At 43.3% G+C, this 26,878-nt stretch overlaps 3 protein-coding genes, 1 long non-coding RNA gene and 1 other non-coding gene across 7 annotated transcripts; 2 read left to right on the top strand and 3 right to left on the bottom strand.

The window, feature by feature from the left end:
- Positions 1-787: 787 nt before the first annotated feature.
- Positions 788-860, bottom strand: TRNAR-UCU (transfer RNA arginine (anticodon UCU)). Its single transcript has one exon. It is a non-coding gene; the product is annotated as a tRNA-Arg (tRNA).
- Positions 861-1,916: 1,056 nt separating this feature from the next.
- Positions 1,917-13,440, top strand: LOC105670780 (calpain-D-like). 2 transcript variants are annotated; one of them, XR_010888851.1, is made up of 12 exons: positions 1,917-2,317; positions 3,289-3,650; positions 3,728-5,097; positions 5,251-5,490; positions 5,589-5,981; positions 6,105-6,406; positions 6,497-6,533; positions 6,652-6,977; positions 7,046-7,388; positions 7,463-7,641; positions 7,954-9,256; positions 9,384-13,440. XR_010888851.1 is itself a non-coding variant. In XM_012364499.2 (11 exons), the coding sequence occupies exons 1-11, from the start codon at positions 1,917-1,919 to the stop codon at positions 8,132-8,134; spliced, it is 4,134 nt and encodes a 1,377-aa protein (XP_012219922.2). In that variant the 3' UTR covers positions 8,135-13,440. The 2 variants fall into 2 exon arrangements, 1 of the variants encoding a protein (XP_012219922.2); XM_012364499.2 differs by having other exon boundaries at positions 7,954-13,440.
- Positions 13,441-13,469: 29 nt separating this feature from the next.
- On the bottom strand, positions 13,470-14,283 carry LOC136998253 (uncharacterized). The gene is made up of 3 exons (XR_010888867.1): positions 14,200-14,283; positions 13,657-13,808; positions 13,470-13,596 (listed from the first exon to the last, which is right to left on the bottom strand). It is a non-coding gene; the product is annotated as an uncharacterized lncRNA (long non-coding RNA).
- LOC105670836 (SET domain-containing protein SmydA-8) lies at positions 14,225-16,496 on the top strand. Its single transcript, XM_012364572.2, has 4 exons — positions 14,225-14,649; positions 14,900-15,277; positions 15,362-15,697; positions 15,827-16,496. Exons 1-4 carry the CDS (start codon positions 14,225-14,227, stop codon positions 16,131-16,133), a joined length of 1,446 nt encoding a protein of 481 aa, XP_012219995.1. The 3' UTR covers positions 16,134-16,496.
- nord lies at positions 16,276-24,067 on the bottom strand. Of its 2 annotated transcripts, none has more exons than XM_012364570.2 (7): positions 23,606-24,067; positions 19,682-19,812; positions 19,054-19,360; positions 18,356-18,599; positions 17,901-18,134; positions 17,571-17,726; positions 16,276-17,326 (listed from the first exon to the last, which is right to left on the bottom strand). In XM_012364570.2, exons 1-7 carry the CDS (start codon positions 23,851-23,853, stop codon positions 16,937-16,939), a joined length of 1,710 nt encoding a protein of 569 aa, XP_012219993.1. In that variant the 5' UTR covers positions 23,854-24,067; the 3' UTR covers positions 16,276-16,936. The 2 variants fall into 2 exon arrangements, with proteins under 2 accessions (XP_012219993.1, XP_012219994.1); XM_012364571.2 differs by having other exon boundaries at positions 16,276-17,299; positions 23,606-24,062.
- Positions 24,068-26,878: the final 2,811 nt, after the last annotated feature.

The following is a 26,878-nucleotide window of genomic DNA, read 5'->3' on the forward strand; positions in this document are numbered from 1 at the left end:
GGGTGACCAAAAGGGGATGGCACGTGAGCTCTCCGGAGAAACAAATCTGGCAGGTCCAGAAGACGCGGAAAGTTTCGTGTGTCATCCCTTAATGATCTACCGAGTATTTACGGATGATTAAAAGCGACATATGCTAAGATTTTCGTCAACATCTTCATTTGCAAATTCTTTCAGCAATTTATTTCTTAAAATACATTTTTCTTAAAATTATCGAGATATTTTGGTATTCTCAGAAAGCAAGACTATCAATGTATCTAACTTAATTCATGTTTGATGCAGAGTAGATTTTAATTCAAAAGTTTTATGAATGTAACATATTTATAGGTGTTACACACACGAGATGCGCAGCTCTTTCAATAAATTTACGCAAAGTAAAACTGCACATAATCTTCCTAAAATAATGCTGCTGACGTAGTGCGTTACTTATGACGTCAGTTAATTTTTTATTAAAGTTTATTGGAAGGAAATACCTTTTGTTTTATAATAAGTTGATAGATAAGCTGATCTCTAGTTTTACTTTTTGTCCGCATAATAGTGTTTAAAATTATTTATACGCCGGCATGTATATAAAACTTACGAAATTTAAAATTTGCACACTGAAATAAGTAGCCACAATTCATAAGTGATCATAATCGATGTATGTTAAACGAGTTGTGGAATTTATCAAAGTTACAAAAGTTATTATATTATTTCAATGTTGTTTTTGCAATTAATTGTTTTAATACTTTTTCAGTGCAAATAATATACGCGTGCAAAAAAAAAAAGCGGTTTAAATTACCGCTCGTGCCATCCCTGGTGGGGATCGAACCCACGACCTTTGGATTAGAAGTCCAACGCGCTATCCTCTGCGCCACAGGGACTTGTTGGTATCCTCAGCTCGCTTGCTATAATTCTGTATGTGCATCTTTCAGACTTCTTTTGACAGATGTCGCCAGTCCGCGTGGTAATTAAAATATCCAGTAATGTATGCTCTGAAAATTCATAATGAATATATAATCATTCACGAAAATATTTACAGACAGAACTATTTGCATAAACCAAGGAAATATTATTAAAATAACGATTACTTATTATAACTTACTATTATTACAATTGTTTATTTCTTTTTATCTATCTATTTAAAGTTTCTTGATAATTAATGTTAATATATAATTAAAGATTATAAAAAAATAATTAATAAAAAATAAATTGCAAATTGATGGATCAAAGAAGCTAATTGTAGACAAATTTCTTATATCAAATGCCAGTAATAACTATTTTTATAAAACATTATACATTTAAATAAGAAATGATTTAAAGAACACTAAAACTTTATAAATGGAAATGAAAAAGAAAATCATTAATAGAGTCTCGTATAGAATCTACTGAAAAATATTAAAATTGAATAATGTTAATTTCAGAAAATGGTCGATGGGCGCAGGGTAGTGTCAACCTCACGCCGTTCCTGCGAGGTCGCTTGTGGCAAGAGGGTTGCTCGTAGAAGAGGGGATCCGACAGGAAAGATGGCCGTCGCGGAACATATGACAAAGAACGGCGGGCTCCTGTCGCAACCGACGACGGCGACATCCTCGCGACGACGACGACGTGGAGGACGCGTACCGCGGCACCGCTGATCGCCGTCGTTAATCGCCGCCCGTCGGCGGCCGCGTCGTCGCGTCGCGTCGCGGCGTCCTATCCCGGTTGCAGCAGTGACGGGGTGACAGGAGGAAAGGAGAGACTTGGCGTGTGGGAGTTCTCACGGGTCAACGCGAGCCGAGGTCGAAGTCGGGGACCGACGTCGCCGCCGCCGCCGCTATTGTCGCGTACGTGCTGGTGCCAGTCCGGTGTGCCGGCGCCGTTGACGCCGTCGTGTCCGTGTCGCGACCAGTGGTGAATATAGCGCGGCGCAGCGGGGGAGCCATGACTACGCGTGGAGAATGGGCTCGATCGCGTCGGTGCTGCAGTGGCATTGCTCGGAGTGCACCCTGATAAACCCGACGGAGAACGCGAGATGCGCCAGGTGCGGGTTGACGCGGCTCAGGAGCGACGAGAGGGCCAGTCGCGGCAGGCCCGTGCGTGCCTCGACCAACGCGGAGTGTAGCGGCAGCGCGCGGCAGGAGGGAGGCGAAGCGGCGGTCGTGATCGCGGAGGGAAGCCAGCGACGGTTGACGACAAGGTGGCGACACGAGGACGGTGAGTGTCCGCGCGAGGAATCCACCTCCGGGGAGTCAACGCCGCCGACACCGCCGCCGAGGACAGACAGATTGGCGCGTAACCCAACGGAAACATCGTTGCCCGTCGTTCAACGCGGCGAATCCCGACGCACCGTTGCTTGCAGGTGAGAGTCGCATTTAACACTTCTTCTCCTCCCCCCCTTCCTCCCTCCCCCTCTCCCTGGTTCTGCACTCCATGTGTGTTTTGTGTACATTATGAGATAATCTTGTCACTCTACGTAGAGGCTTATAAGAGTTGTTTGAATGCACCTCACACTGTATCTTTATATACTTGACAACTACCGTTGTATATCTTTTATTTATAGAATATGTGAAGCCTTATATATTTTTTCTAATTATGTCATATTTATAAGATAATAAGATATAATATTTTGTTTTTGCTAACAAACGGTGATTGTTTTGTTAATTTTCAAATATATTGGAATTGTTTCTAAAAGTACTTTGTTATTCTTGCATCATAAGAATTCTGTTTTAATTGATGATAAATTAAATTTATGTGAGAGTGTAGAGTCGAATGTTTACACTGATATATTTTTATTTGTATGTATGGTCAAACATTTCAATCAACAGATTTGACCCTCTTCAGTATGTATATATATTCTTAGTCCTATATTCCATGTCCACTTTAAATTTTGTTCCTTAACATAATACTTGTAACTGTTTTTTGCAATTCTGTTATAATTAACACATTGTTTTTACTGTATCTTCTTGATTATGGTATGTAATGTCTTGATTTTTTTATTCTTGATTCATTTTCCTTTTAATCAGTCGATTTAAGTCAGTACTACTTTTTGTATGTTGTTAGAATTATGTTTTCGTAATGGTTGTGTTGGGTTTCTGCAATATTAATTATTATTTTTATGTTAATATACTATAGTCTTTCTCAGTGTTCTTGTAATATAATTTTTGAGTTTATGCTTTGCCTGTCAGTGAGAAACTCCGACATTTGACCTTATAGCTGACATTCTCATAATTTAATTTTTACAATCGATAAGATGAAAATGATATATAATTTTGTTTAAATGTATAATTATGAAGCAATTCTTATGTAATATGTGTTCCTGTGAATTTGTAGTTTTGGAAGATACCTGTCTGCATCCGATGTTAGGAAGAGTTCACACCGTGGTTCGTGGAGTGGCAACTCGTCCGAAAAGAAACCGCTGAAGCGTTTTTCGTCCTTACCTTCTTTAGTTACACAGTGGACTTGTATTCGATGTCTGTTGGACAATAACTGCAGCTCATTGATTTGCGCAGCTTGTGATGCCAGTGCTTCGATAGCTCAAATCGACGGGAGGCAGATTGGCGCACGCAAGAGTAAAAAGATTAATCTGCACAAAGAAAATCGTCTTAAAATCGCCTCTGGACTTTTGGCCAACGTCCTAGATGGAGGTGCTGGCACGAGTGGCTCCGGTAATGATGATAAAATTAATGATACAGGTGAGAACACAGTCAGTCTTTAAAGTACAAAATATAATCTGCGGAGCACTGTGAGTTATTATTTTAACAATTTTCAGGCATGGCACAGTTGACAAGCATAAGTCGAAACGAAAGAGGAAGAGTGGGCCACAAAGACTGGATCTTGCCATCAATTGGAGCGATGGAGTCCACTACGCTTCCGTTCACAGATAATACCGATACTCAACGCTCTCCAAAGCGCCACAGTCCCTCGATGTACGAGCGAGTTAAGTCTAAAGTCAGCCGTTCCCTATCGAACGGTTCCGTCGTTCAAAAGTTGTCGGATCACGTAGTTCAAAGACCCACGAGTCTAGTGGTGCCAGAATCGCGTCAGGATGACGGCTTGTGGAGCTGCGACAATTGCACGCTGGACAATGCGCCTGATTTGGAGCAATGCGAAGCGTGCGATGCTCCGAGAAGCCCTGCGCCCTGCAGTGGAGTGGTTATCAGCGTGCCGGCTTGGGTGCCGCGCGCGCTATCGTCCGCCGGGCCTCTATCTTACAGAAGATCCTTTTCCGACGCCGATTCGGTCACGAACGTTACGCAGAAGAAAACTGTTAACCGTAGAAGTTTGAACGACGAGGAACCGCCCGCGGTGCCGCCACATTCCATTGGCTTCAACACGAGACCAAAGTATTCCTACATAGGGATCACGGATCCCGACATACCGCCGCCGTTGCCAAAGAAACAGAGCAGTAAGTTAGGTCTGGTGCCGACGAAGGCGCACAGCGAGGCGACCAGTCCGGTCCTCGATCAGGGGGTGTCCAGCATGAGCCCGCTCAAGCGTATGTGGACTTGCAGAAAGTGTTCTTACGCGTACAACCCGCTGTGGTCCGGCGGTTGCGACATCTGCGGCTCGTCCAGATCGCCCCCGTCGTTGACGCAACCCAGCTTGATAACCGTCACGAAGGACCCGAGTAGCTATCCGACGCATGCACAATCTCCGATCGTGGTTTCGAGAGACAGTGTCAGATACATACCACCGAAATCGGCCACGCTGGCCACGGCGGAGTCCGATCTGGACGATCAGATCGATCCGCCGTCGCCGGTGTGGACGTGCAAAAAGTGCACCCTTTTGAACGCCGCGTCGAGAACGACATGCGAGGCCTGCTGCGGTTCGAAGCTGAAGAGCATCATGCATCTGGAGGACGCCACTTTGCGGAAGGGCGAGAGCTGGGTGTGCCCGTCGTGCACGCTGAGGAATCCGCTTTCGGCGCAAAACTGCAACGCTTGCAAGACGTTGGCAGATTTCCTGGAGGTCCCGAAGGACAACAGAGCTCTGGGCCAGCGGAGTCCGAGCCCGAGACTCTGTTCAACCCCGACAAATTCCAAAGCGGTCACCCCGAGACATAGAAATTCTGTAAGAAGAAACGGTTCGTCAGTGGGCGATAAGAGGCACTCGAGAACTAGAGATTCTTCGCACGCTCAGGTGAGTATTTTTCATAGAATGTTCAAAAATGAATATAAGCTTAACAATGCTTGACTCACTCTTGCGTTAGTTTTTAATTTGTTTTATTTGATTTGTTATTCCTTAATTCCTTGTCAAATATTTGTAACGCCGGTCATTTCTTTATATTTCCAGTGGCAATGTAAGCTGTGCACTTACGAGAACAAGAGTACAACTGCTCTTTGTGAAATGTGCCAAAGCTCGAAGTCAATGTCCCAAATGTCGGGGGAGAGAGGGATATCGAGGCTTCTCGAGTCGGGCACCAGTACTCTTCGAATACAACGGCAAGAGAGCGTGGTGATGGAAAATCTCAGGCAACTGGAAGAGAGAGAGGCGTTAGAAAAGTGGGAGCGCATTGTGCGATATTGCAAGGAGGTGAAATAAATTTAGAGTATATTATAAACTGATTTTAAATTAATAAATTTACAGCGATATGATTATAATTATATACTCATCGCGTTTGTATCTTGCAGACAAATGAACCGTTCGTCGATGATTCGTTTCCGCCTGCTCCGAAATCCCTGTACTATAACCCCGCGGATACAAAAGATAATCACGTCGTCCAATGGAGAAGACCACACCAAATTAACGTGGACTCAAGTGTCGATTCTAAACTGCCTTGGGCTGTCTTTAGGACACCCCTACCTTCTGATATCTCGCAAGGTGTCTTAGGAAACTGTTGGTTACTGTCCGCTCTGGCCGTTCTGGCCGAGAGCGACGAGCTCGTGAGGAGAGTTCTGGTCATGAAAGAGACATGCCCCGAAGGTGCTTACCAGGTTAGACTGTGTAAAGACGGAAAATGGACGACGGTGCTCGTTGATGATCTATTACCCTGTGATAAAAGAGGTCACTTAGTGTACTCTCAGGTACATATTCATATACATCACACAAAAACATGGTATTAATTACAGATTAATTATAGATTGAGAAATAATTTTCATTTTTTTTTACAATGATACTGTTAGTGATGTGTACATCTTACGTTAAAGGCAAAAAGAAAACAGCTTTGGGTGCCGCTAATCGAGAAAGCAGTTGCTAAGATACATGGTTGCTACGAGGCCTTAGTATCCGGCCGTGCCATAGAAGGTCTAGCGACATTAACTGGCGCCCCGTGCGAGAGCGTGCCTTTACAACCTTCAGCATTGCCAAGCGAAGACGAACTCGACAGGGACCTAATATGGGCACAACTCTTGTCCTCGAGGCAGGCTATGTTTTTAATGGGTGCTAGCTGCGGAGGTGGTAATATGAAAGTCGACGAGGAGGAGTATCAACGCAAAGGTTTAAGGCCGAGGTGAATTAAAATTTTCATTATTTCCATTGTATATATCAATTTTACCTCATTTACTAATTGCTATAATTCATTTTTTGTCAATTATTTCAGGCATGCATATTCTGTCCTCGATGTTCGTGATGTACAGGTGGGTGTCACAACTTAATTTATCAATTTATTCAATTGGATTCTTGTCATTATCTGTAATAACAATCTCTGAAATAACGTATACATGCCAAGATAAAAAAAAAGTGATTATTACGCAGGGAATACGGTTGTTGCGATTACGCAATCCTTGGGGTCACTACAGTTGGAAGGGCGACTGGTCGGACGACAGTCCTATATGGACTCCACAATTACGTGAGATGCTTATGCCGCATGGTGCTTCGGACGGTGTCTTTTGGATATCTTTTGATGATGTTTTAAAGTACTTCGATTGCATCGACATCTGTAAGACGAGAGTTGGATGGAGCGAAGTGAGATTGCGCGGTACTCTCCCTCCATTGTCGTCTCTCAGACATTTGTCGTGCGTCCTTCTGACAGTATTGGAGCCTACCGAAACGGAATTCACGCTGTTTCAAGAGGGGCAAAGGTGAGACGATTAAACTATTTCACGGGCGTGTCATAAAAAAATATACTAACAAATACATAATTTTATAGAAACTCGGAAAAATCGCAACGTTCTCAACTGGACTTGTGCGTGGTAGTTTTTCGCACGAGATCTCCGGCCGCTCCGGAAGTCGGTAGGCTAGTGGAGCACAGCAAACGACAAGTGCGGGGTTTCGTCGGCTGTCACAAGATGTTGGAGAGAGATCTGTACATCGTCGTGTGCCTGGCCTTCAATCACTGGCACACCGGGATGGAGGACACGTCCAGCTATCCGGAATATGTTCTCGCTATTCATAGTTCAAAGAGGCTTCTGGTCGAGCAGATATCGCCACCTGCATTTGTCTTAGCCGATGCTATTATAAGTCTAACATTGGCTAAAGGGCAACGACATGAAGTAAACAATTGTGTTATAGTGAATGATGCGTAAATTATTTCTTAAATTTATATTAATACACAAACATTTTACAGGGCAGAGAAGGTATGACTGCCTATTATTTAACTAAAGGGTGGGCCGGTTTAGTGGTGATGGTCGAAAATCGTCATGTGAACAAGTGGATTCACGTAAAATGCGACTGCCATGAGAGCTATAATGTCGTGTCCACGAGAGGACAACTCAGAACTGCCGATAGTGTTCCTCCCCTTCACAGGTAAGATATTTGTTAAAATACACATTTTATTCATTTTTATACCTTAGAATCTTATATCATGCCATTTGATAGGTCTATAATTTTACTATGATGCATTATAATCTTATATTTTAGAATTCTAGATCATTTATTCAAAATACAAGATTTCAATACATCACGATAAAGAAAATGTTCTAAAGTTTCTAATCTAAAACATTCTAAAGTTCTAACCTAACAAATGTTATGATACAACATTATAAGGCATAAAAATTAATTTAATGTTATGTTCTAGTACGTTTAAATTTTACACGACTACTTTTTTCTTGGTTGTAGACAAGTCATCATAGTTCTAACGCAATTGGAAGGTAGCGGAGGTTTCTCAATAGCACATCGACTCACGCACAGATTAGCTAACAGTGGAAATTTGCACGATTGGGGACCGCCTGATACACAGCATTGTCCTCAAATTGACACTCAGGTGGAAGGTTTGCACAGTCCTCGCTTGATAACGTGAGAGCAACAACCGAGAACAAATAGAGGCTGAACGTTACTCGAGGAAAGTGTTGTCGACTATGATCGGGAACGATTCTCGTACACACGACGTCGAGCAATTGACTGAAAACAAAACCAAAGCTAGAAACATTTCAAGGTACTATAAGACGTTCTGAAGACATTAGAATACTCTTTGTGCTTTCTAGCTGATGATACTCCACGGATGCTCTTAGCGTTGCAACATGCTCAGCATTGGACGTAATACAATAAGTAACAATTAATGTACAATGGTTCTGGACCCAGTGGTTAAGAAAAAGAATAGTTTCTGTCTAAAGTAGGCGGTGAATTATGCGCTTCACTCGCGCGGATGAGAGAAAGGACGAACTTAAAAAGGAGAAAAAAAAAGATAAAATAAAACACACGTGCAAATTAAGTGTTTCTGCTGGAACCATTGAGCCGTAAAGAAGACTTATGGAAAATTGAATATTTATGAAGAAACAAGTTAAACACATTTTGCTTGTTATATAAACGAAAAAAAATTATTTTCTCAACGTAACATTTAAGCATCGTAAGAAATGACAAAACCTAAAAAGATTACACAATAATATAATATAAAATGAAACCATTAGGAGACATTAAGAATGTGTGTGAACACCGTACACATTGTTTTTGGAATTGCTTAGAATGTAGTACGATTGCAGATCGGGACATTTCCGATTTTAACCGATGTTCACAGCCGATCCTATTGCTGTAAGGCCGTATTTGAAACCCGCATTTAAGGGAACTTGAATTCTTAGTTCCATTTAACGTTATGCACGATAATAAAAAAAAAAAAAGTGGAATCTTAGGATCTCCATATATCGACTGTAGCGTAGAATGTTTACCTTATCTAGACTTTGTTGTTCCCATCTTGCAACTGGATGGAGAGTTTGTGCTAAAATGGATGTAGCGTACGGCTACAGAACCAAAGATCTCTCTTGAAAGTTTTAAAATATATATATATTTTAACGCGTTCACTGCCATTCTATGCAATGTACATATATAACTTTTGCTTCTGTTACAGAATTGCTTGATCGATTGATAATAGAATTAAAATGGATGATGGTGTTTCTTGCACACAGTGATTACACATTTCTTTGCCTCGGTAAATACAGTCGGAAAATACATGCGCAAGCATGGCAGTCAGCGGGTTAGACGTCGTTGATTCTGTGTTCATGTGCTATTTGAAAAGAAAACATGTGTTAAGGTGTTTTTTTCATTTGTCCATCTAGCCACTATCGCAGCTCTAATATTGATTCTCATGAGAAAAAGGGTTCACCGTTTCGGTTTGAATGTCAAACTGCCATATTGCATGTTTTTGGACATTGATTGATTGATGCAATGATCGATTGGCACGCATGACATGTTTCGCAATGGCAATTGTATAGAATAAAAAAAAAAATTGTCCGGCGCTTTCTACATACATTGAATGTAGTGATGAATCTATACATTGAATGTGGTGATGCGACAATACGCGACGCTGCGATCAGCTAACGATGCTTGGACCCGAAAAATTTAAGAGATCTTTCGTTTTAACAGACTGAGAGCATGTGAACGCTATTTCAATCAATAGTACAAAATTCCTATCTGCTACAAATTCGCTTATTTACGCAAATGATGTGCGGGATATAAGTATATAAGTTTTATTTTGAGATAATTATATTGTTGGCGATGTAACTTATAATAAGTGTTGGTAACTTGAATTGTGCATGAATTTATAATTCATTTCGTTGTTATCGAGTCGTATGATTAGCGGAGATTGGTTTCGCACCGATACATTTTTACGCGTAAATTGAGTTGTGCGAGTCCCCTTGAATTATTCGAGCCACCTTTTCATAAATCGCGAATCATGATTCCATTCTTCGTGCGATTGTCTCCCGCGCGGAGGCAGAACGCAAGCGGGACACTCATTTCCCCATTTCGTCGATCTCAAAACAGCAGGCCGAATTGTCTTAACGAGGCCTAAGTGTTAGCAATTAGCTTTAAGGGTTAAAACGAAGAACATAGTTTTGGGAAATGTCCGTTTAAACAATCCGTAATGCGCGTATTGACGGAAATACGTCCAGATAATCAGTCTTTACAGTGATGCGCTCAAAGTTCACGTAAACGTTCACGATCGAGAGTCGATTCCCTCGCGATCGCTCGCGATTCAAACGACGCTCGGGCGCCGCGTCGATTAATTAAAATAACGGAGTTAATAAAATAATTAAAAAAAAAAAAAGTAAAAAAAATTAACGACTTCGCCCGGGAACGTCATTTAACTCGCCGGGACGTTCAAGGAATTTATTCTTTACGAGTACTCTTAATATTTGCAGTAGATTCTGTATTGAGTGGCCTTCGTTTATAAAAGATAATAGTTTCGTAAATATAAGACACGGACTACCGGAGTTGTGCGCTTCGGGTAATTGGGAAATAAAACGTCAAGGTTCGCCAAACGGTACTGACGACGGCGTGCATGCAGCAGGAAACTGAGAAAGAGAGAAAAAAAAAAAAAAAAAAAAGTTTCATCCTCGAAGCGCACAACTCTCATCATGAGATCACACGCGCACATTCTTCAAACACACATAAGATACCGAAGGCTAGAGAATCCTCATTTTTTGTACCAAGCACGAGTTGCATTTACGCGAGGGCGAGGTGCTTCGGCGAGTACGGAAAACGCTGCTACCCAGTGCCATACGACGAGAGACTCGTAACGACGGGATACCCCGCGTAAACGGATGGCGACGCCCCGACGACGACCGTACATTTCGCATGTCATAACGTAACGTATAAGCGTTTCTCCGCGGAATAAGCAAACAAATAATTCTATTTTACATATTGCATAATCACCGAGGCTAAAGCGTTTAAGACGTTCCCGTTTTTTGCGGCGCAATAAACCGCGTGTCCGGCGCTCTTGTGTTCGGCCAAAGCGGCGATGAATGTATCGCGGCGTTAAATATATTGACGGACGTTTGATCGGTCGCGCGATTTACTTTTACACCACGCGTGCAGCAAATCGATGTAATCCCACGGCGAAAGGAAGTCCGCGGGATCCCGTCGGGACATCCCGCTGGGTGATCATGTCTTTGAAATATTCCGCGTAAAAACAGAGATGCCAATGTATATCCCGCGGATATTCATTGTGGGATAATATCGGTGCGTCGTGGCTGCAACAACCAACGTTACTCTCCACTCGGCTGGAAAGTACGAGAGAGAGAAAAAAAAAAAAAATGTCATGCACTCGGAGATAAATCGCGTAATGTTTCCCGAGGAAGAGTGAAGTCTCTCGCGAGCGGCATTTCGGGATGATGCTGGTTGTTCTGGCTTCGCGATTTTGATATATTTTGATACAAAGGCAAAGCACGAGCTCATCGCCGTTCTGTCAAACGGTCGCCGTGAAAAGATCTGCACAAACTAGAAGCGGACAAGATGTATATTTAGGAGCAATAAACCCGCCGCGCGTTTAGCGCTACGCTTCCCCGATTTTCATCTCGCGGTTCCTCTCGATAAGTAAGATTGAAAGCCACACGGCTACATTTAATACGCGTCGCACTAATTCCGATTGGCACTAAATCACCAGTTAGTTTCTCCGCATTTTGTAGCTAGGATTGTGGAAGCGACATTTCAGCTCGGCGAAATAAAGCTCCGCACGACTGAGTGTTATTAATACGACTGACGCTTAACGCTAAACGCGCGGTGTGAGAGTGCGGGCCTACGTAAACACAAACATCCTGAAGGAAGTACCATTTGTACATAAAGAGGAATAATTTATTCTATTTATGGGGGAGAGAGAAAGAGAGAGAGAGAGAGAGAGAGAGAGAGAGAGAGAGAGAGAGAGAGAGAGAGTGTGTGTGTGTATGTATGCGTGTGTGTGAGAGAGAGAGAGAGAAAGAGGAGAGAGGAGTCTGCGAGGAGTCGCGCACAGTTGTGTTAAATTTTGAGTTGTTTTGCATGTGCTTCGGTGTTTCCGTCGTGCGCGGCTGCAAACAAGCGCGTGCGACGAATTTGTAACGCATTCTATATAAATATATATATATATACATACATATATATATATATATTTATATATATATACATAGCGCAGTTAGAGAGTGATATACCAAGATCGAGATACGACGATGACGTGCGAGGCGTAAATATCCGTGCAGGTCGTCTCGCGCGTCAGCGGCGCGCGTGAGTCCTCGAAAAGTATGTCGCCTCACCTGTGGAATTTCCGCGTTCGCTCGATTTATTATTTATCGTTCGTTTTAGCACGCGGCGTCCGCGTGCCGTCGCCCCGCGGGAACCGGCGGATCGCTTTACGGACGGTCGCACGCCATCGCAGAGTACCTAGGAATATATTCTTAATATGTGAAGAAAATATAAGGAAAAAAAAATATATATATATATATATAAATATATATATATTAACGGTGTCTCGTTGTATTTGTATAATAAGATGTAAAGAAAAGGAAAAAAAAAACAATGGTGTCATTTGCATGGTCATTTTGAGCGACTCGATCTTCATAAATGATGCTACGTACCGGGTGCATTCTAAATTGTGTACAAGCGTTAACTGCGTATCCATATTTTTATCCCGACGCAATGGAATTAGAATGATCGATATGATTCTGTTCGGTGAGGAGAACGACGATGTGAAAAATTCAACTTTGTACATGATACGCTAGAAACCCTCGATTAAAAGAGGCTTAGGGTGACATTCTGTGAATTTCACAAGTTTGTTTTTTTATACCACACGCGTGTCACTTTCTCGAGTTTCATCAATCGAGCAGGATAATATTGATCTTTCTAGTTCCAACGTGTCGATCTTCGTGTGGTGAAATTAAAATCGATGCTCGAGCAAAAAATGTGTGAACGAGAACAGAGTGAGATCAGGGGATGAGGGCGAAAATTATTCGTGGCGAACATCAAATCACGTTTCATGCGTATCGCGGATTATTGACGACGATTATTCCCGAGGTCGCTAAAGAATTGTAAAGAATCAGGTGTATAGCAAAATGTCGAAAAAAAAAAGAGATGTTCTTGGACGCGTTACTTTTATGTCGTTCAGCTCGCGGCTGTGATCATTTTAGAAACACCCATGTACGAACCCGAACCAGCAATCAACTTTGTGATAGTCTGTGTACTGAATCTGATGAACATCGTTAAATTAATCTCATCTCCTATAGATAAGGTGTATAATTATTAGAATCTCATCACACGCAAAGGAGAAAACATATTTACTACGTCATAAAGTGATAATGAGATTGTGTTGTCCCCTGATTTGTATCATGTAGGCACGTTTAATAATAAATCGAAATATTATCTAAATTGCATTCATTATTTTCATTTTCAAATTCCTTCGAGATTAATTATTTCTTCGGATGATAACCTTTCGATCCAATCGATTCGGAGAAAACTCACAGGAAAAATGATTTTATTTCCTTTTTCCTATGTAAATACTCGAGTACATAGCAAGCATTGGTCCTAAAAATATCACAAATTAATTAGAGGTTATTCATAGCAATAATGATTATTATAATTTACCTAGTTTTTGAAAATTTTGATTCAAAGTATGGGCGCGCGGGGCACGTAAATGTATTAAATGCGCATATTATATTTGACCTATGATGTACGTTGGTAGATAAATCTTCGGCGCTTCCTTTTGCCGTACGAAAATAGCATGATGTGCGTCTGATCTATAATTAAACATGGTCACCGCGTTAGCAAATGCCGGTTCAGTATAGTAAAGTTAGCGGCCGGTGTACGTGTAAGCGGCGTGTTCCGCGGTAAGCGTTCTACTTTCCGGAGAAAAAAAAATTGATTTCGTCACAATACAATATTATAACACAATTCCGATCGTCTGATATTACTTGAGCATTATTTTTGTCTTTCAAGCGAAAGTGTTATAAGTATATGTTACATAAAACTTTAAAGAAATCCGACAGCGCGAAGCAACGTGCCATGCACTTTCGATTTATGCTTTCCCAGTTCGAATTCCTCCTCTCTGGGTTTAAATTAATTCAATTAAGGGTCGGACTTCAAATTAAGAATCTGGCCGGTCCAGGTTGAGGATTAAATCGACCTCGCCGATAATTTCAGGAATTAATTGGTCATGGAGACCGCTGCGAGCCACGGCGTGTGTCCGGTTTGCGGTAGAAACGCCACGCTGAAGTGCGGCAACTGCAGGCGCGAATTTTATTGCGACAAGTCGCACCAGTCCGAGGACTGGCCGCGTCACAGGTCCGCCTGCAGCGCCTGGAAGGTGGGTCACGCGCCCGATCTCGGACGGCACCTGCTGGCGACCAGGGATCTGGCGCCGGGCGACGTGATTCTCTCGGAGACACCTTTGGTCTGGGGACCGTCGATTCATGCGAATCAGCGACTATGCGTCGGCTGCGGCGGGCAATGCGGCGAGATCGATGTGAGATGCGGAAGGTGTTGCTGGCCGGTGTGCAGGCCCGATTGCGAGGGGCTGTTCGATAAGAAGAGGCACGAGCTGGAGTGCGCTCTTCTTGCGTGCGCTAGAATTATTCCCAGGTATCGTGTGTCCCGGCACGGGTTGATAATATTTCAAGCTCCGTTTACTTCGGCGCTTAATTAGCCAAGTGTTTAACGGTTAAATTTTATTTAATCATGACTCTCTCTCTCTCTCTCTCTCTCTCTCTCTCTCTCTCTCTCTCTCTCTCTCTCTCTTGTGCTGCGAAATGTTAAACAATTTTGACGCTGCGGTTATTTTTCAAGTCGGACTTGTCTTCGTCTCGCCATTAACTGCACGATTTACGATTAGATGCGAAGTTCTTTTGGTGATTCGCATGCTGATACTGTGGCGCACGAAGTCGAAACGCTGGATGTCCTTGGCCAATCTGCAGAGTCACGAGGACGCGCGGGGACCCGGCACGGAGGCTCACGACGAGGTGACGAGCATATGTCAGAATCTCGGGCCGTTCTTGACGATGACGTCCGACTGTAGAGATATTTTGCCGAAAATCTGCGGCCTGATCGACGTGAACGCGCTGGAGACCGCGCCACCGGAAGGCTCGGTGGCGATTTACGAGAACGCGTCTCTTCTCGAGCACTCCTGCTTGGCGAATACGCGACACAGTTTCCGCGTCGATGATAAAGGCAGGCCACGCATCACGGTGTACGCGATTACATTGATTAAAAAGTACGTATTTCTGAAAATTAGTCAACTCTTTATATTCTTATAAGGAATTTATTATTATTGTTACTGCGTAATGGATATTTTCAGAGGAGAACACCTGAGTACTATGTACACACACGCACTTTGGTCCACCAGAGTCAGGCGAGAGCATCTTTTAGCCACAAAATATTTTACCTGTCGATGCACACGTTGCGCTGACCCGACGGAGCTAGGCACGCACTTAGGCACCCTAAAGTGTCCCTGTAAAAATGGTTTTATGTTGCCGAACGATCCTCTGAACTCGAATACCGACTGGACCTGCAACGTGTGTCCGGGAATAATCACATCTTCGGAAATCGCGCAGTTGACGGATAGACTGGAAGAGGAAGTTACGGAAGTCATGAAGCAAGCGACCGAGCATACTCTATCTGATCTTCTCTCACGGTAAAGTAATGATTTTCTGTTCGATTTTTATTTGTATTCATTTTTAATGAATTAAGTTAATTAAATTTTTATAGCGCCAAAAAGTTGAAAAATTACTATCTTTGAAAATTTAACGTACAATTTATTCAGACTGACGGTGCTGCTGCATCCTGGCCATCAACACTGCATATCCGTAAGCCACTCTTTGATACAATTACTGCCGCCGAGCGACCCACGGAAGTCAGATTTGTGCAAACGCATTATGGACACGGTAACCCGATTGGATCCGTACGGTGCGCGTTTGACACTTTACACGGCGGTCACTCTACGAGAGCTCGCGTCGTGTCCTGGCGAGGACAAACAAGCCCTTCTCTCGAGAGCAGCCACGTTGCTGAAGACGGAGCCACCGAATTCGCCCGGTGAAAAACTTCGCAGACTCATCGAAATAAAATTTTAACTTTCTTATACAGCTTGTAGCGATAGAGGATGAATTCAAACAGAATAGCTGTATTTGAATTATTCGAACATGAAGTATAAAAGACGAGGGAGGAGTCTTGATTTTTTTTACGAAAAAATGTTCTAAGCGATACTTCCGTGAATAATTACTAACATCAAAATTTATTTATTTCATTTTCTCGACTTCAAATATAATTTATATCCAATACGAGTAACTGTAAAAGTAGCGAAAATATTCAATGTACTTGTTTAGGGTAAGAAGTGTACATATAAAAAGACTTACAATATTAAAATGTAAAGAAAAAAAAATGTACATATATGTTATACAAATATCAAAATACACGTTGATGTACGCTTATGGTCATTCCGCGTTTGCCGCGGATGCTGATTGTACGTTGTCGTAAAATCTAGACTAGATGACTGTGCCTCGAAACGCGACTAAACGTAATCCTTCAATCCTGGAAGCAACCTCTCAAGGCATATTAATTATTAATATCGATCTGCCTTCGACGTTCACAAACTGATTGGCAAACAGATTGATAGCAAAATGAAATAAGTCACATAAATAAAAAAGCGATTTAAAAAAAAATCCGATACCATACGCTCGCATTTGTACTTTTCGTCCGAGAGAAATTTTGAAACACGACTTGCGTGTTCAATCGTTAAAATATGCGCGTCTTTTCTCACGTTATATATATATATATATATATTTTTAATAAAAACAAGTAAAAATTATCAACGATGCTCATGCAGATTATCGTTGCATCGCCCATACAGTTCGCTTAGGGAATTACGTAGATTATGTTAACAGGAACGTCGTGTGCGCACACCCAACAGCGGATACGACAAGGACTGGCCCTTCAGCTGCGCCGTGATCTGCAGGAGGTAAGCCTTGCCGGGCTGCAGCCTCTTCAAGGTGAACGTCAGCGCCCTGTCTGTCGGAGGGCTAAGTTTCTCCTCGCACTCTTCGAACGTGTACTCGGACCGCCTGCGCCGATGGAGGCCGCACTGATCCGGAACGGTCGTCACGCTGGCCAAGGACGACGAGCTCCGCAGCTCCTTCACCAGAGTGCAGTACTTCGCAGCGCCGGCCGACTCCACGCCTATCGTCACCTCGTTACATCTCCTTAAGGATCGGTACTCCCGCGGCGGGCTTCTAGATGGTATCTGCATCAAGAAATGCGCCCAATTCGCCTCGAGTGGACAAGATTGAACAATCGAGATTTATTTGCTAATAAAAGACAAGAGGACGAGCTTCGAAGCTTGACAAGTGCTTTGTCGAATTAAAAAAAATGATGCAAAAAAGTTGATGGAGAGTCAGACTTATCTCCATCTGAGAAATATATCATTCTTGTATTTAAAGAAGCGTAAAAATTGAACAGGAATAAAGCGGGATCTGCGATCGCGATAAAAAATTAATTTGTCCGATCTGACGTACTTGCGGATAAATGGTGGACGATTCCTGCGTAGCCAGCACTTTTATGGTGGACACTCGAACCAGCTCCTGCGGTGTGGTCGATATACGTAACGTGTAAGTCTTGCCGGGTGGTAGAGGAGGTACGCGCAATGAGGCATATCCGACCACCTCCTTTTCCTGCCGAGCACACACAACACATTTACACATTTAAATGTGCGTCGTACGAGAATTTCGATTAGCTATTGCAGAATAATCGACTGCTGCAGTATTATTTATTTGTTAGCGATAAATTTTTTTTCCACGTAATATTAATCACACGTTAATCTTTTCTGCGATGTTTTCGATGTTTACCCGCGATATTCCTTGTCCGCTTAATTTCGCTTTCACGATGCCTCCGCCGCAGGGAAGTATGTGAAAAATGCTCGAAATGTTGTCCGGCGGACGATAACGGAAATTGACGAAACCGTCTGTCTTCCGTAGATTAGCTGTGGTGTAACGACCGTTGCGCAGCGTCAACTCCGGCGTCTTCTTGAATCGGATGGCGTCAGTAGTGACCCGATTGGAAACGTTATTCCGGGTGTTTACCTGTCGAATTAGTGCACCATTTTTCATAATTAACCCAACGATAACCAAGCGAAGGATGAGCGAATCAATGTTATTCGAAAAAGCATATGTGATTCTCGCGTAAAACCTTTACGGAGCGAAGACTAAACAGAAAATATTTTTCTTTCTCACTTCAAAATTAATTTTATAGATTTGTGCGATTTTACGAGCCATCGATTCGATTAATATGACGAGAGACCGACCACGTATAGTGTAAAGTTGTACGTAGTATCGTATCTCATCCTGTGAAGCGTCAGCTTCGTCTGGCGCACGCAGTGCAACCCTTCCGGGATGCCTCGATGATGATGCTCCTTCGCGGAAGAGCCGGTTCTCGCGGAGTGCGAATGAGCTTTCAGAACATTTCGAGCGGCGCAGAGCGTCGATGGGTGCGGCTGCGAGCCCGAAGTGACAGCTAAACAGTAGTTCGAGAGATGAGGATCTACGTGGCTGAAAAAACAAACGTTCCATCTTTCGAAATTGCAGTTGGAACGGTATGGGCGCGCGGGGTAAAATTGAGCTTCGAGCTAAAATTGAGTAACAATGGCAAAAAAATTGCTAATATGACGTTCAATATTCAGAAATAGTTATGCGAATATATTCGATTGTATTAAGAGTAGATTTTGAATATTTTGAGTTGCGTTCTTATTAATTACAATTTTGATTCCACGACTTTTGAAAATCTAGAAAATTTCGCGTTGGCGACAAATTGCGGTAATATTGATTGTAACGATGATTATGAAGCGTTTTGTTATACAGAACGTCTTGTAAAATGCTGAAATCTGTATTGGAATTTTAAATCATTTCATGTCTATAAACAAAAAAAAAATTCAAGCTTAAGAAAACGCACATTTCCGTTACTCATCTCGAACTTTCGCAAACGCGATGAGGATGCAATTGATACCTTTTGTTCCAGGATATCGTCAGCCGCCGTTTACTCCGTCGCTGCTGAAATCGCAGAGTGCGATGCCGATGCTCCTTCTCGTTCGCGTACATGCCCGGTATGTGATCCAGGGCGCTGGACGTCGCGTACAGAAGCACCGTGCCGGGCAGATGCTCCGTTGAACCGTTCGCGGACTCCACGGACTTGATCTCGAACCAGTAAAGACCGGCCCGCGTCTTTGGTATCGTGAAATTTTGGTCCTCCGCGCCTTCGTACGTGAAGAGAGGTGAGCCCGGCTTCAGGGTCTTCACGGGCCACCGCGTTTGCGCTACGTGGGTAAATTAATTCAGAATCGTTCGACCGACTTGTTGGTGGAGTTATACGGGAGTGCTCGATTGATCGCGTTTTATCGCACGCGAAGGGACATTACAAACACTTTGTAAAGTACATTATGCCTTTTCAGAAGCGTACTTTCGAGATATTAACTTTCAAATTATATCATTGTTAATAATTTCAGTGTACCGTAAAGAATTAAAGCATTCGGGAAACTAGATAATTTAATTATGACAAATTAAAAAATTTATGTTAATTTGTGAAAATAAAATAGCTGACAAACTGCTAGTGTTATCGTATCCAGAGTTTCACGTACATTTTATTCCTTCCGCTTCCTGATCGTTTTCAGGCGGCTCCACGTAACTGACCGTCCAAGATATCGGACCGCTGCACGGGCTAACAAGTAACGTGAGAGGCGGGCCTTCCCGTGGACTCAGGTAATAGAACCTGTAAGAATTTCATCTGCATCCAGTTTGATATTGGTGTGCGTTCGCGGCACGTTGAGCGTACGCAAACGTCGAATGTGCGATCGGCGTGACGGTTGTGGCGCGACGCGGCTGCAGTCCACAAGTCGGAAGATATACTTTATTTGCAATATTTTCATCGGCCATTTACGATCGATAGGATTTCGCTCCACTTCCGACGCCGCATTCCGCGGCGTCGTGAAGCGCGCTGTCGCAAAAATTGCCGCCGACTGATCGGGTTAACCCGGCGTGTTCTCGTTATCATAATCGACGTCGATCCGGCGGTCAACGTTAATCCGGTGAAGAACACCGCGCGGCGGATGTTGCATATCGTAATCGACATAATTATCCTGTAGTCGCGCAGTCTTCAAGTCACGCAACGCGCATACACACGTATAGCCGTACGTACACGTATACTGAATCCGTACCGTTATACTTAGTTACAATGTTTGATCGAACTGATACAATTCCTTTTTTCCTCCCTCCGCCCTCCTCTTCACCCTTTCGCTCTTTCCCTCTCTCTCTCTCCCTCTTTTTTTCTCGAAAATTATACCGCTCAACTCTTTACGCCTCGATGATGCTGCTCATCCTGTACCGCCTCCGCTCTCCTTCGTACTCCTTCTCGCGTCGTTGTCGGACTCTTTCCTCTTTTTTGCGTCGAGGTCGACAACGCACGCGGTTCAACCCGTTAGCTTCCGAGCGTCGCCGCCGTCGTCGTCGTTGTCGTCGTCGTTCACGAGGAACGTCGAGACGCCGCAGCCTCCGCAGCCGCCACACGTGCTCCTCGCGCTCGCGTCTGGCGGTGAGACAGCTATTGTAAAATTAGCGTCGGGGCACAATGCCGGCGTCGCGGCGTCTGGGGTCGCGCAGCCACGACCCCCGTGATCTAAATCCGGTATCGCGTAGTTGTCCCGTACGCGAAAGAGAGACGGGAAGAGAGACAGAGGCGGGGAGAGCCTCGAATTGATCCTGTTAGACGGTCTGTTTTCTCCCTCTCCCGCCGTCTCTTTTTCTCTTGTCGCGAGTCTGCCGCAAGTTTCGTGGAAAATCGCGACCGAGATAGGTAGGGCGCTTTACGGCGCGTGGCGTCGCTCGTCCTCTTCCTCCTGACGCGCGATCCACGAGGGGAGCGACCCCGCGTAAGGTGCGACTGGACGCGCGTCACGAGAATGATGGTATAATGTCGATGCGAACGGCGAAGTTAAAAGTACTTCGGAATTATTCAAATCCTCCGATTTTATCGGGCCGTATTATGAATAAAGTTTTCATTCGATGCTCCTATTTAGAACTTTGCAGAGAGAAAGGGAATATTGCGTAACATTATATTAAAATATGTAGCTCTATCTGAAAAAATGTAACAAATAAGCGATTTAAAATAGAAATGTTCTCGAGGAACAAAAATGAGAATCGAAACATTTTTTTTTCTAAATTTAAAATTTAGAATTTGAAATTTAAGAATTTAGAATTAAAAGTTTAGAATTTAAAATTTAATAAATTCTAAATTTAAAATGTCTCCGAATATATTGATTTGTAGCATTTTGGCAAGTTTGTATCATGATTACCATCGGCATCACGAAAGTGATTTTGGAATTACTGCTTCCAATAGCACATAAAAGGCATCATTTAACAATAGAATTCGTGCCACGTGATATCAGCGACATAGGAAGTGTTACGGTAGCGTATTTGCACGCGTGAAGATATTTGAGGCATAAAGATCGAGGAAATCTATCGATTGTCATGCTCGAAATTCGACAGACGTAATTCTATTTTGATACTGGAATAAAATATTCTGTGAAAATACTCATACACAATCGTAACTTAAATTCGTAGTTTAAATTTTACAAAATCTTATTTCGATTTTTCAAAACAGCGCAAATGTTCGCTTTAAACTTCTTTCCAATAGTTAAGAGCACAATTTTACAGTGTGCTTACTGACGTTATGTCGATGTTCTGCGAATTAAAGTCATCTCTGAGCTCGCGATTTGATCAAGATTCGACATCAAGAATTTTCGATAATTTAGCCTCGACAGTGCGATAATTCACATGGCATCGAGAACACTGCGTTCATTAGCTGCCGTCTTTAGTTTGCGAAAAATTTCTTTCCGTAAGTAAAGAATTGAGCATAAATATTTGTTCACCGTAAAATCGAAAATTTGTAAACCAAGAGGAGAGTGTAATTCTGTGCTTTTGACTTCAGCCAAAGCTTCGTGGAAACCGTCTGATAGAAGGACTTTATGACGCGTAGCGTCGCGACGGATCGGACCATTAGACGCCGGGTGCATATTGTAAGGGCGCAAAGGAGCACGAGGACAATAACAGAGCGACCAAATTTTATCGTCCGGTTCCATCATATATGCAACAGCCGTCAGCGCGCAGCATCCGCTTTTCCTTATCACCGGGAAAGTTCGATGCAACTATCGAGTCACATAAGTGATACGCAGTGAATCTAGATTGCAGCAAATTTCAAACGCGTAAAAATAGATACGTAATTGTTTTCATCCTTTTTTGGGCAATTAATAAATTCGCTAAAATGAATTAAAAACTAGTAAAAGTAAATGAAGCGAGAATTGAACGAGTTATATTGTACATTTTTCTCATTCATTGACTAAATTAATTATTTCAAGAGTTTGTTATTCAGAAGATTTATAATGGAAATAATTGGAAAATAAAAAAGTTTTTTCAGCTTTTTTTTAGATGAATTTCGTGGAAATAGCATCGATGGCGCACACTTTTATTACGCGCAACGGCCTTCGTCTGGTTTTCGCGCGTATGACGCCGCTACGCGCAACCTTACATCTCATTGCATTCATCGTGAACGAAAGTGTCGGCTACAGTCCTTTATACACTGCTCCGATGTGGGTCGTATGTATCGAATCGCATGCGTATGCAAAATGTGCATCCGATTACGTACACTAGCATCCGCCGCGGTTGACGAAACGCGGCACGGGGTGCGTGACGTTGCTGTAAACGTTCGCGGTTCCCCCAACGTGCGTATCGAGCAAACAATTTACGCACTCAAAAATAGTTACTTAAATATTTCGCGCCGACTAGAAGCATACGTGCGTACACGCATGGCTATAATTGCGCGTGCTAATTTTGCCGCTTGAAATTTATTGGAAGCGAAAAGCAATCACTGCATCGGATTTTGTCGTAAGCAAAGGAAATATTTCCAATGCATTTTGATTGATGGTTTGAATGCGTTCCAATTAGAGAAATAAAATATAAAATTTGCGAAATTTCGATATTATTAAGTTAATTTATATTGCAAATAGTTGTAGAAAAATAATAATTAGCAGAAATATATCATATTAAAATCAAATAAATTTAAATCACAAGTTAATAAAATTCATAAAAGTTTCAACAATGTATTTGACGCAAAGTGAATCTTAAATTAAAATTGTATTCACTTAAATTTTTCAACTAGATTTGTTTATGATGAAAGTTATTCTTTCAAAAATCAAAGAGCTTCATTAAATTTTTCACAAAAATTCACATTCAAACTAACAATCAATCAAGCGCAGATTTGATTGCAGTAATACAATATCATAATTATCCGGACTAAAATGTGCCAGCAATTCTTCTCGGATAATTAAACGCAGCGAACCGAGAATCGACACCGCCGCCAATCAAATGTAAGGCGGTGTATCTGACTTTCGTTGCCGCCGAATGTAAATTTTCCATCAACATCGTCTAAACGCTTAAATCTTCTATCAACAATGCTTAGATAAGACGTCGAGAGAGAATTCTCGCAAACGGCGGAACAATAATGTACTCACTGAGACACGTTGCCGGGCCGGATGGTCGCCGGTATCTGATACTCGGGATGCAGCACGCCGGTGCGGTTGAACTCCTGGACGCGGCTCGGTTTGTCAGCGCCGAACGGTCTCGGGCTGCCGATCGTCCGATACAACTGTTGCTGTTGCTGCTGCGGTTGCTGCAGCTGTGCCAATTGTTCCCTGTCGCAGAACGGGCAGCCGCGCGCGATCGACGCGAGCATCAGGATGCCGATTACGGTGTACGACATGATCGCGTCAGAGATGGTCCCCCAGGTGCTCTTTCGTGTACAGCGACGGCGGCGGCGACGACGACGACGGCGGCGGCAACGACGGCGACGACGACGACGACGACGTCCGTCGTCTAGTGGCGAAGGAGTTCGACTGTGTGCCGAACGAGCGAAGGAACTGCCGTCGCCGCCACCGCCACCGTCGTCGCCGCCGCCGCCGCCGCCGCCGCCGCCGGTTGGGAAATCACGCCGGCGGCCGACGAAACGAAGTAACCCCTCTCGCTTCCTAATCGGACGACTTCGCGTTCGCCCCCCATATTCTGGGAGAAACCCTCCTTCTTCTCTTCTCACCGGCTCTCTTGTGTACCCTCGTCTCCCTCTCCTTCTCGTCGCGCCCCCTCACCTTTCTGCGCCGCGTCTGACCTCGTGGATTTGTTACCCTTCCCGCTGTTCCGCGAGCTTATGTGGGTGCCTCTAATTCGCGGCAAATTTATGGGAAATGTTACTCGTTACGCGTAGCATCTTAAATTGTCTGCGCGTTTCATCTTGAGTTTACCTCATCTCATGTTTTGTTCTTCGCTCTTACGAGCGCCTACTGAAACGAATGCGAAAACGCGGAATTAAAGCGTGGAAATTGCATTATTTCAACGTCAAGTTCTAATCTTAAATATTTTTCATGCTGTTTCATGTTGTTCTCTTTTCAAGTAACGAAACGAAACTATATTTATTTCTTTAGAACGCAACGGTCTCAATTCTTTAATAAATGCATCCATCAATCTTTTAAATTATTTCACTTCTTTCTACGTTTGTTTTTTTCAAAATATCACAGATATATCCATGATCCGCGAAGGGTGAAATTTGTCATAAAATTGGAAGACACGCGATAATAACGCTATCGAGTTTGCGAAATTCGCACCTCCCACCCACAACATCTTCTCGATGAGAAAGAAGGTGATTGTCGGCTTCGTACGGCGGTGGGTATCGGCTGGTTAAGGTAAAACAAGGTGGACGGACTAGAGGGGCGCGGCGCGGCGCGGTGCGGCAAACGGCCTTCCTGTATCAACGGGGCGCGAGGAAAGAAGGAGCCGATATGACGCGAAGATCCGTGCATAGAGGGAAGTTATATACGGCACGGCGCGCTGTATCATGGACCAACCATGGGACGATGATGACAGCAGGTCTGGCGAGTGGCAGGCCAATAAATCATGGCCTGCGGTGTGGGAACCTCTGCCTACATGCTACGTGCGTATGGGCGTACGCCATCGGTAAAACCTTTACTCCCGTGCGGGCCCCGATCGCGGGGTGGTGTTGACGACGGGTCGCCGTATACATACACGCGACGTTATGCACTCATACGTGTGACGTGCACCACGTGCTCGCCTCATTCGATCTCCGCTCACGCTCGCGCGCGACCGCTCGTACGTGAACGTGTGTGTGTGTGTGTGTGCGAGCCGGGGCATCGTTATGCACACATCGCGTTATATTGTTGCGTTGTGGAAGCCAATTCGCCGCGATGAGTGACGGTCCGACTTCATGAAGTTGGGCCTTTTTTGGCAGTCATTTTTGCGGGCCCGCCCGGACCCGCGGGATGCCGCACCGTACCGCGCCGCGGCGAGGAGGAGGCGTGCAGCAACGATGACCGCTTCGTATACAAACGGCTCGCTTCCAAAAACGGCGTTGCTTATCGACGCCGAAAAGATAGAGAGAGAGAGAGAGAGAGAGAAGGAGAGGAGAGAGGATCTTCTTTTATTTCTCTCGTAGGACCAAGGGTCAGGAGGCAATCGATATCCGTCACACCGAGTTAATGAAACATCATTTCCTCAAACACTATCGATTAATGTTAACTCTAACATATCGCCTTAAGTTCGCAATATGTTTTTCTGCCGCGCACAATAATTATGCTATTTTATTCTATTTTATACCCCCATTATTAAAATTTTTTTTATTCTTGTCTTACTTTTCTAATTAAGAATCCTCCAAGCCATTTATTGAGCTATTCAGATTTTGATAACGAATCGAGACCTTGTCTTCTAAGGTTGACTAATTTTAGCTCCGCTTCAAGAGTTTCCAAGATCACATGCTGTGATGCTGGCGGTTCCTATATGCCCGGCAACCTACGATTTTTGTATATTCGTTGTCGAGTTGGACGAAAGGGAGGCAATTGGACGCTCGTAAAGGGCCCGGATAGGGCCTGCGAGGTTGGCGCCTATACACGTCGACCGAGTTCTCTCGGCTTCTCTGAGAGAAAGAAGGCGGGGCTCTCGCATAAATTTCCATTGAATGCACATCCCTATGCAGGGCCGCTACTCGATTCAGCGTCAAATAAAAAATATGTTTACGAGCAAAAATGTCGGGCATTACGCCAAACATGCAATTCTTACAAACGTTATTAAGTAGTTTAAAATATCAAATTAGTATCCTCCAACAACGAATTTGACAAATTTTTTCTCATGAAGATGATACGTGATATTGCCTCTCGGTTCATTAATATTAACATCTCATGCATTGCTGTAATAAGCGGCATTAAAATTAATTAATCATGCGATCATAATAAATGCGAAGTCATGGTATCAATTTTTCTTAAGTTCTTTTTTTGTAAATATAACGATAAAGCTGATAAAATAATGATCTTATTAAATAAAATATTATTTGTTAAGCTTGTTTCTTTTTGTGCAAGACTCTCTATCGCAATAAATCTAAAACGAGTGCGAACTTTTCAGTCATACATGTCGAAAATCAAAGACTACCGCGGGTCAAAAAACAGTGAAACGCGAGACTTCTAACCGCAAAACACACACACGAGGAACAAAGATCGCCGTAGCTAATGCTGTCGTGCAAAATTTCTAAATTTAACACCGTCTGGAACATCTCGCACGTGCTTCCCGAGCTTCAGCAAAATTGATTAATCGATCGAGTTTCGAAGCAATCATTAAAAAAGCATCAAATTGATGAAATAATGCAAATTAAAAATGTTCACCAAAAAAATAAATTGCGAAAGTTTTGTATATATTATATGCAAAAATGTTAATTTTTTAAATCTGAAAAT

This window comes from Linepithema humile, chromosome 2, assembly GCF_040581485.1.
Source record: "Linepithema humile isolate Giens D197 chromosome 2, Lhum_UNIL_v1.0, whole genome shotgun sequence".
Lineage (NCBI taxonomy): Eukaryota > Metazoa > Arthropoda > Insecta > Hymenoptera > Formicidae > Linepithema > Linepithema humile.

Excerpts from the sequence above, each read along its gene's own strand:
- LOC105670780 (XM_012364499.2), top strand. The coding sequence starts at position 1,917 with ATGGGCTCGATCGCGTCGGTGCTGCAGTGGCATTGCTCGGAGTGCACC. Across the intron at positions 2,318-3,288 it reads CGACGCACCGTTGCTTGCAG|TTTTGGAAGATACCTGTCTG; the intron begins GTGAGAGTCGCA and ends GTGAATTTGTAG. Across the intron at positions 7,389-7,462 it reads CTAAAGGGCAACGACATGAA|GGCAGAGAAGGTATGACTGC; the intron begins GTAAACAATTGT and ends AACATTTTACAG.
- LOC105670836 (XM_012364572.2), top strand. The coding sequence starts at position 14,225 with ATGGAGACCGCTGCGAGCCACGGCGTGTGTCCGGTTTGCGGTAGAAAC. Across the intron at positions 15,278-15,361 it reads GCGATTACATTGATTAAAAA|AGGAGAACACCTGAGTACTA; the intron begins GTACGTATTTCT and ends GGATATTTTCAG. Across the intron at positions 15,698-15,826 it reads CTATCTGATCTTCTCTCACG|ACTGACGGTGCTGCTGCATC; the intron begins GTAAAGTAATGA and ends CAATTTATTCAG.
- nord (XM_012364570.2), bottom strand. The coding sequence starts at position 23,853 with ATGTCGTACACCGTAATCGGCATCCTGATGCTCGCGTCGATCGCGCGC. Across the intron at positions 19,813-23,605 it reads CGGCCCGGCAACGTGTCTCA|GTTCTATTACCTGAGTCCAC; the intron begins GTGAGTACATTA and ends AAATTCTTACAG. Across the intron at positions 17,727-17,900 it reads GCGGACAAGGAATATCGCGG|GAAAAGGAGGTGGTCGGATA; the intron begins GTAAACATCGAA and ends TGTGCTCGGCAG.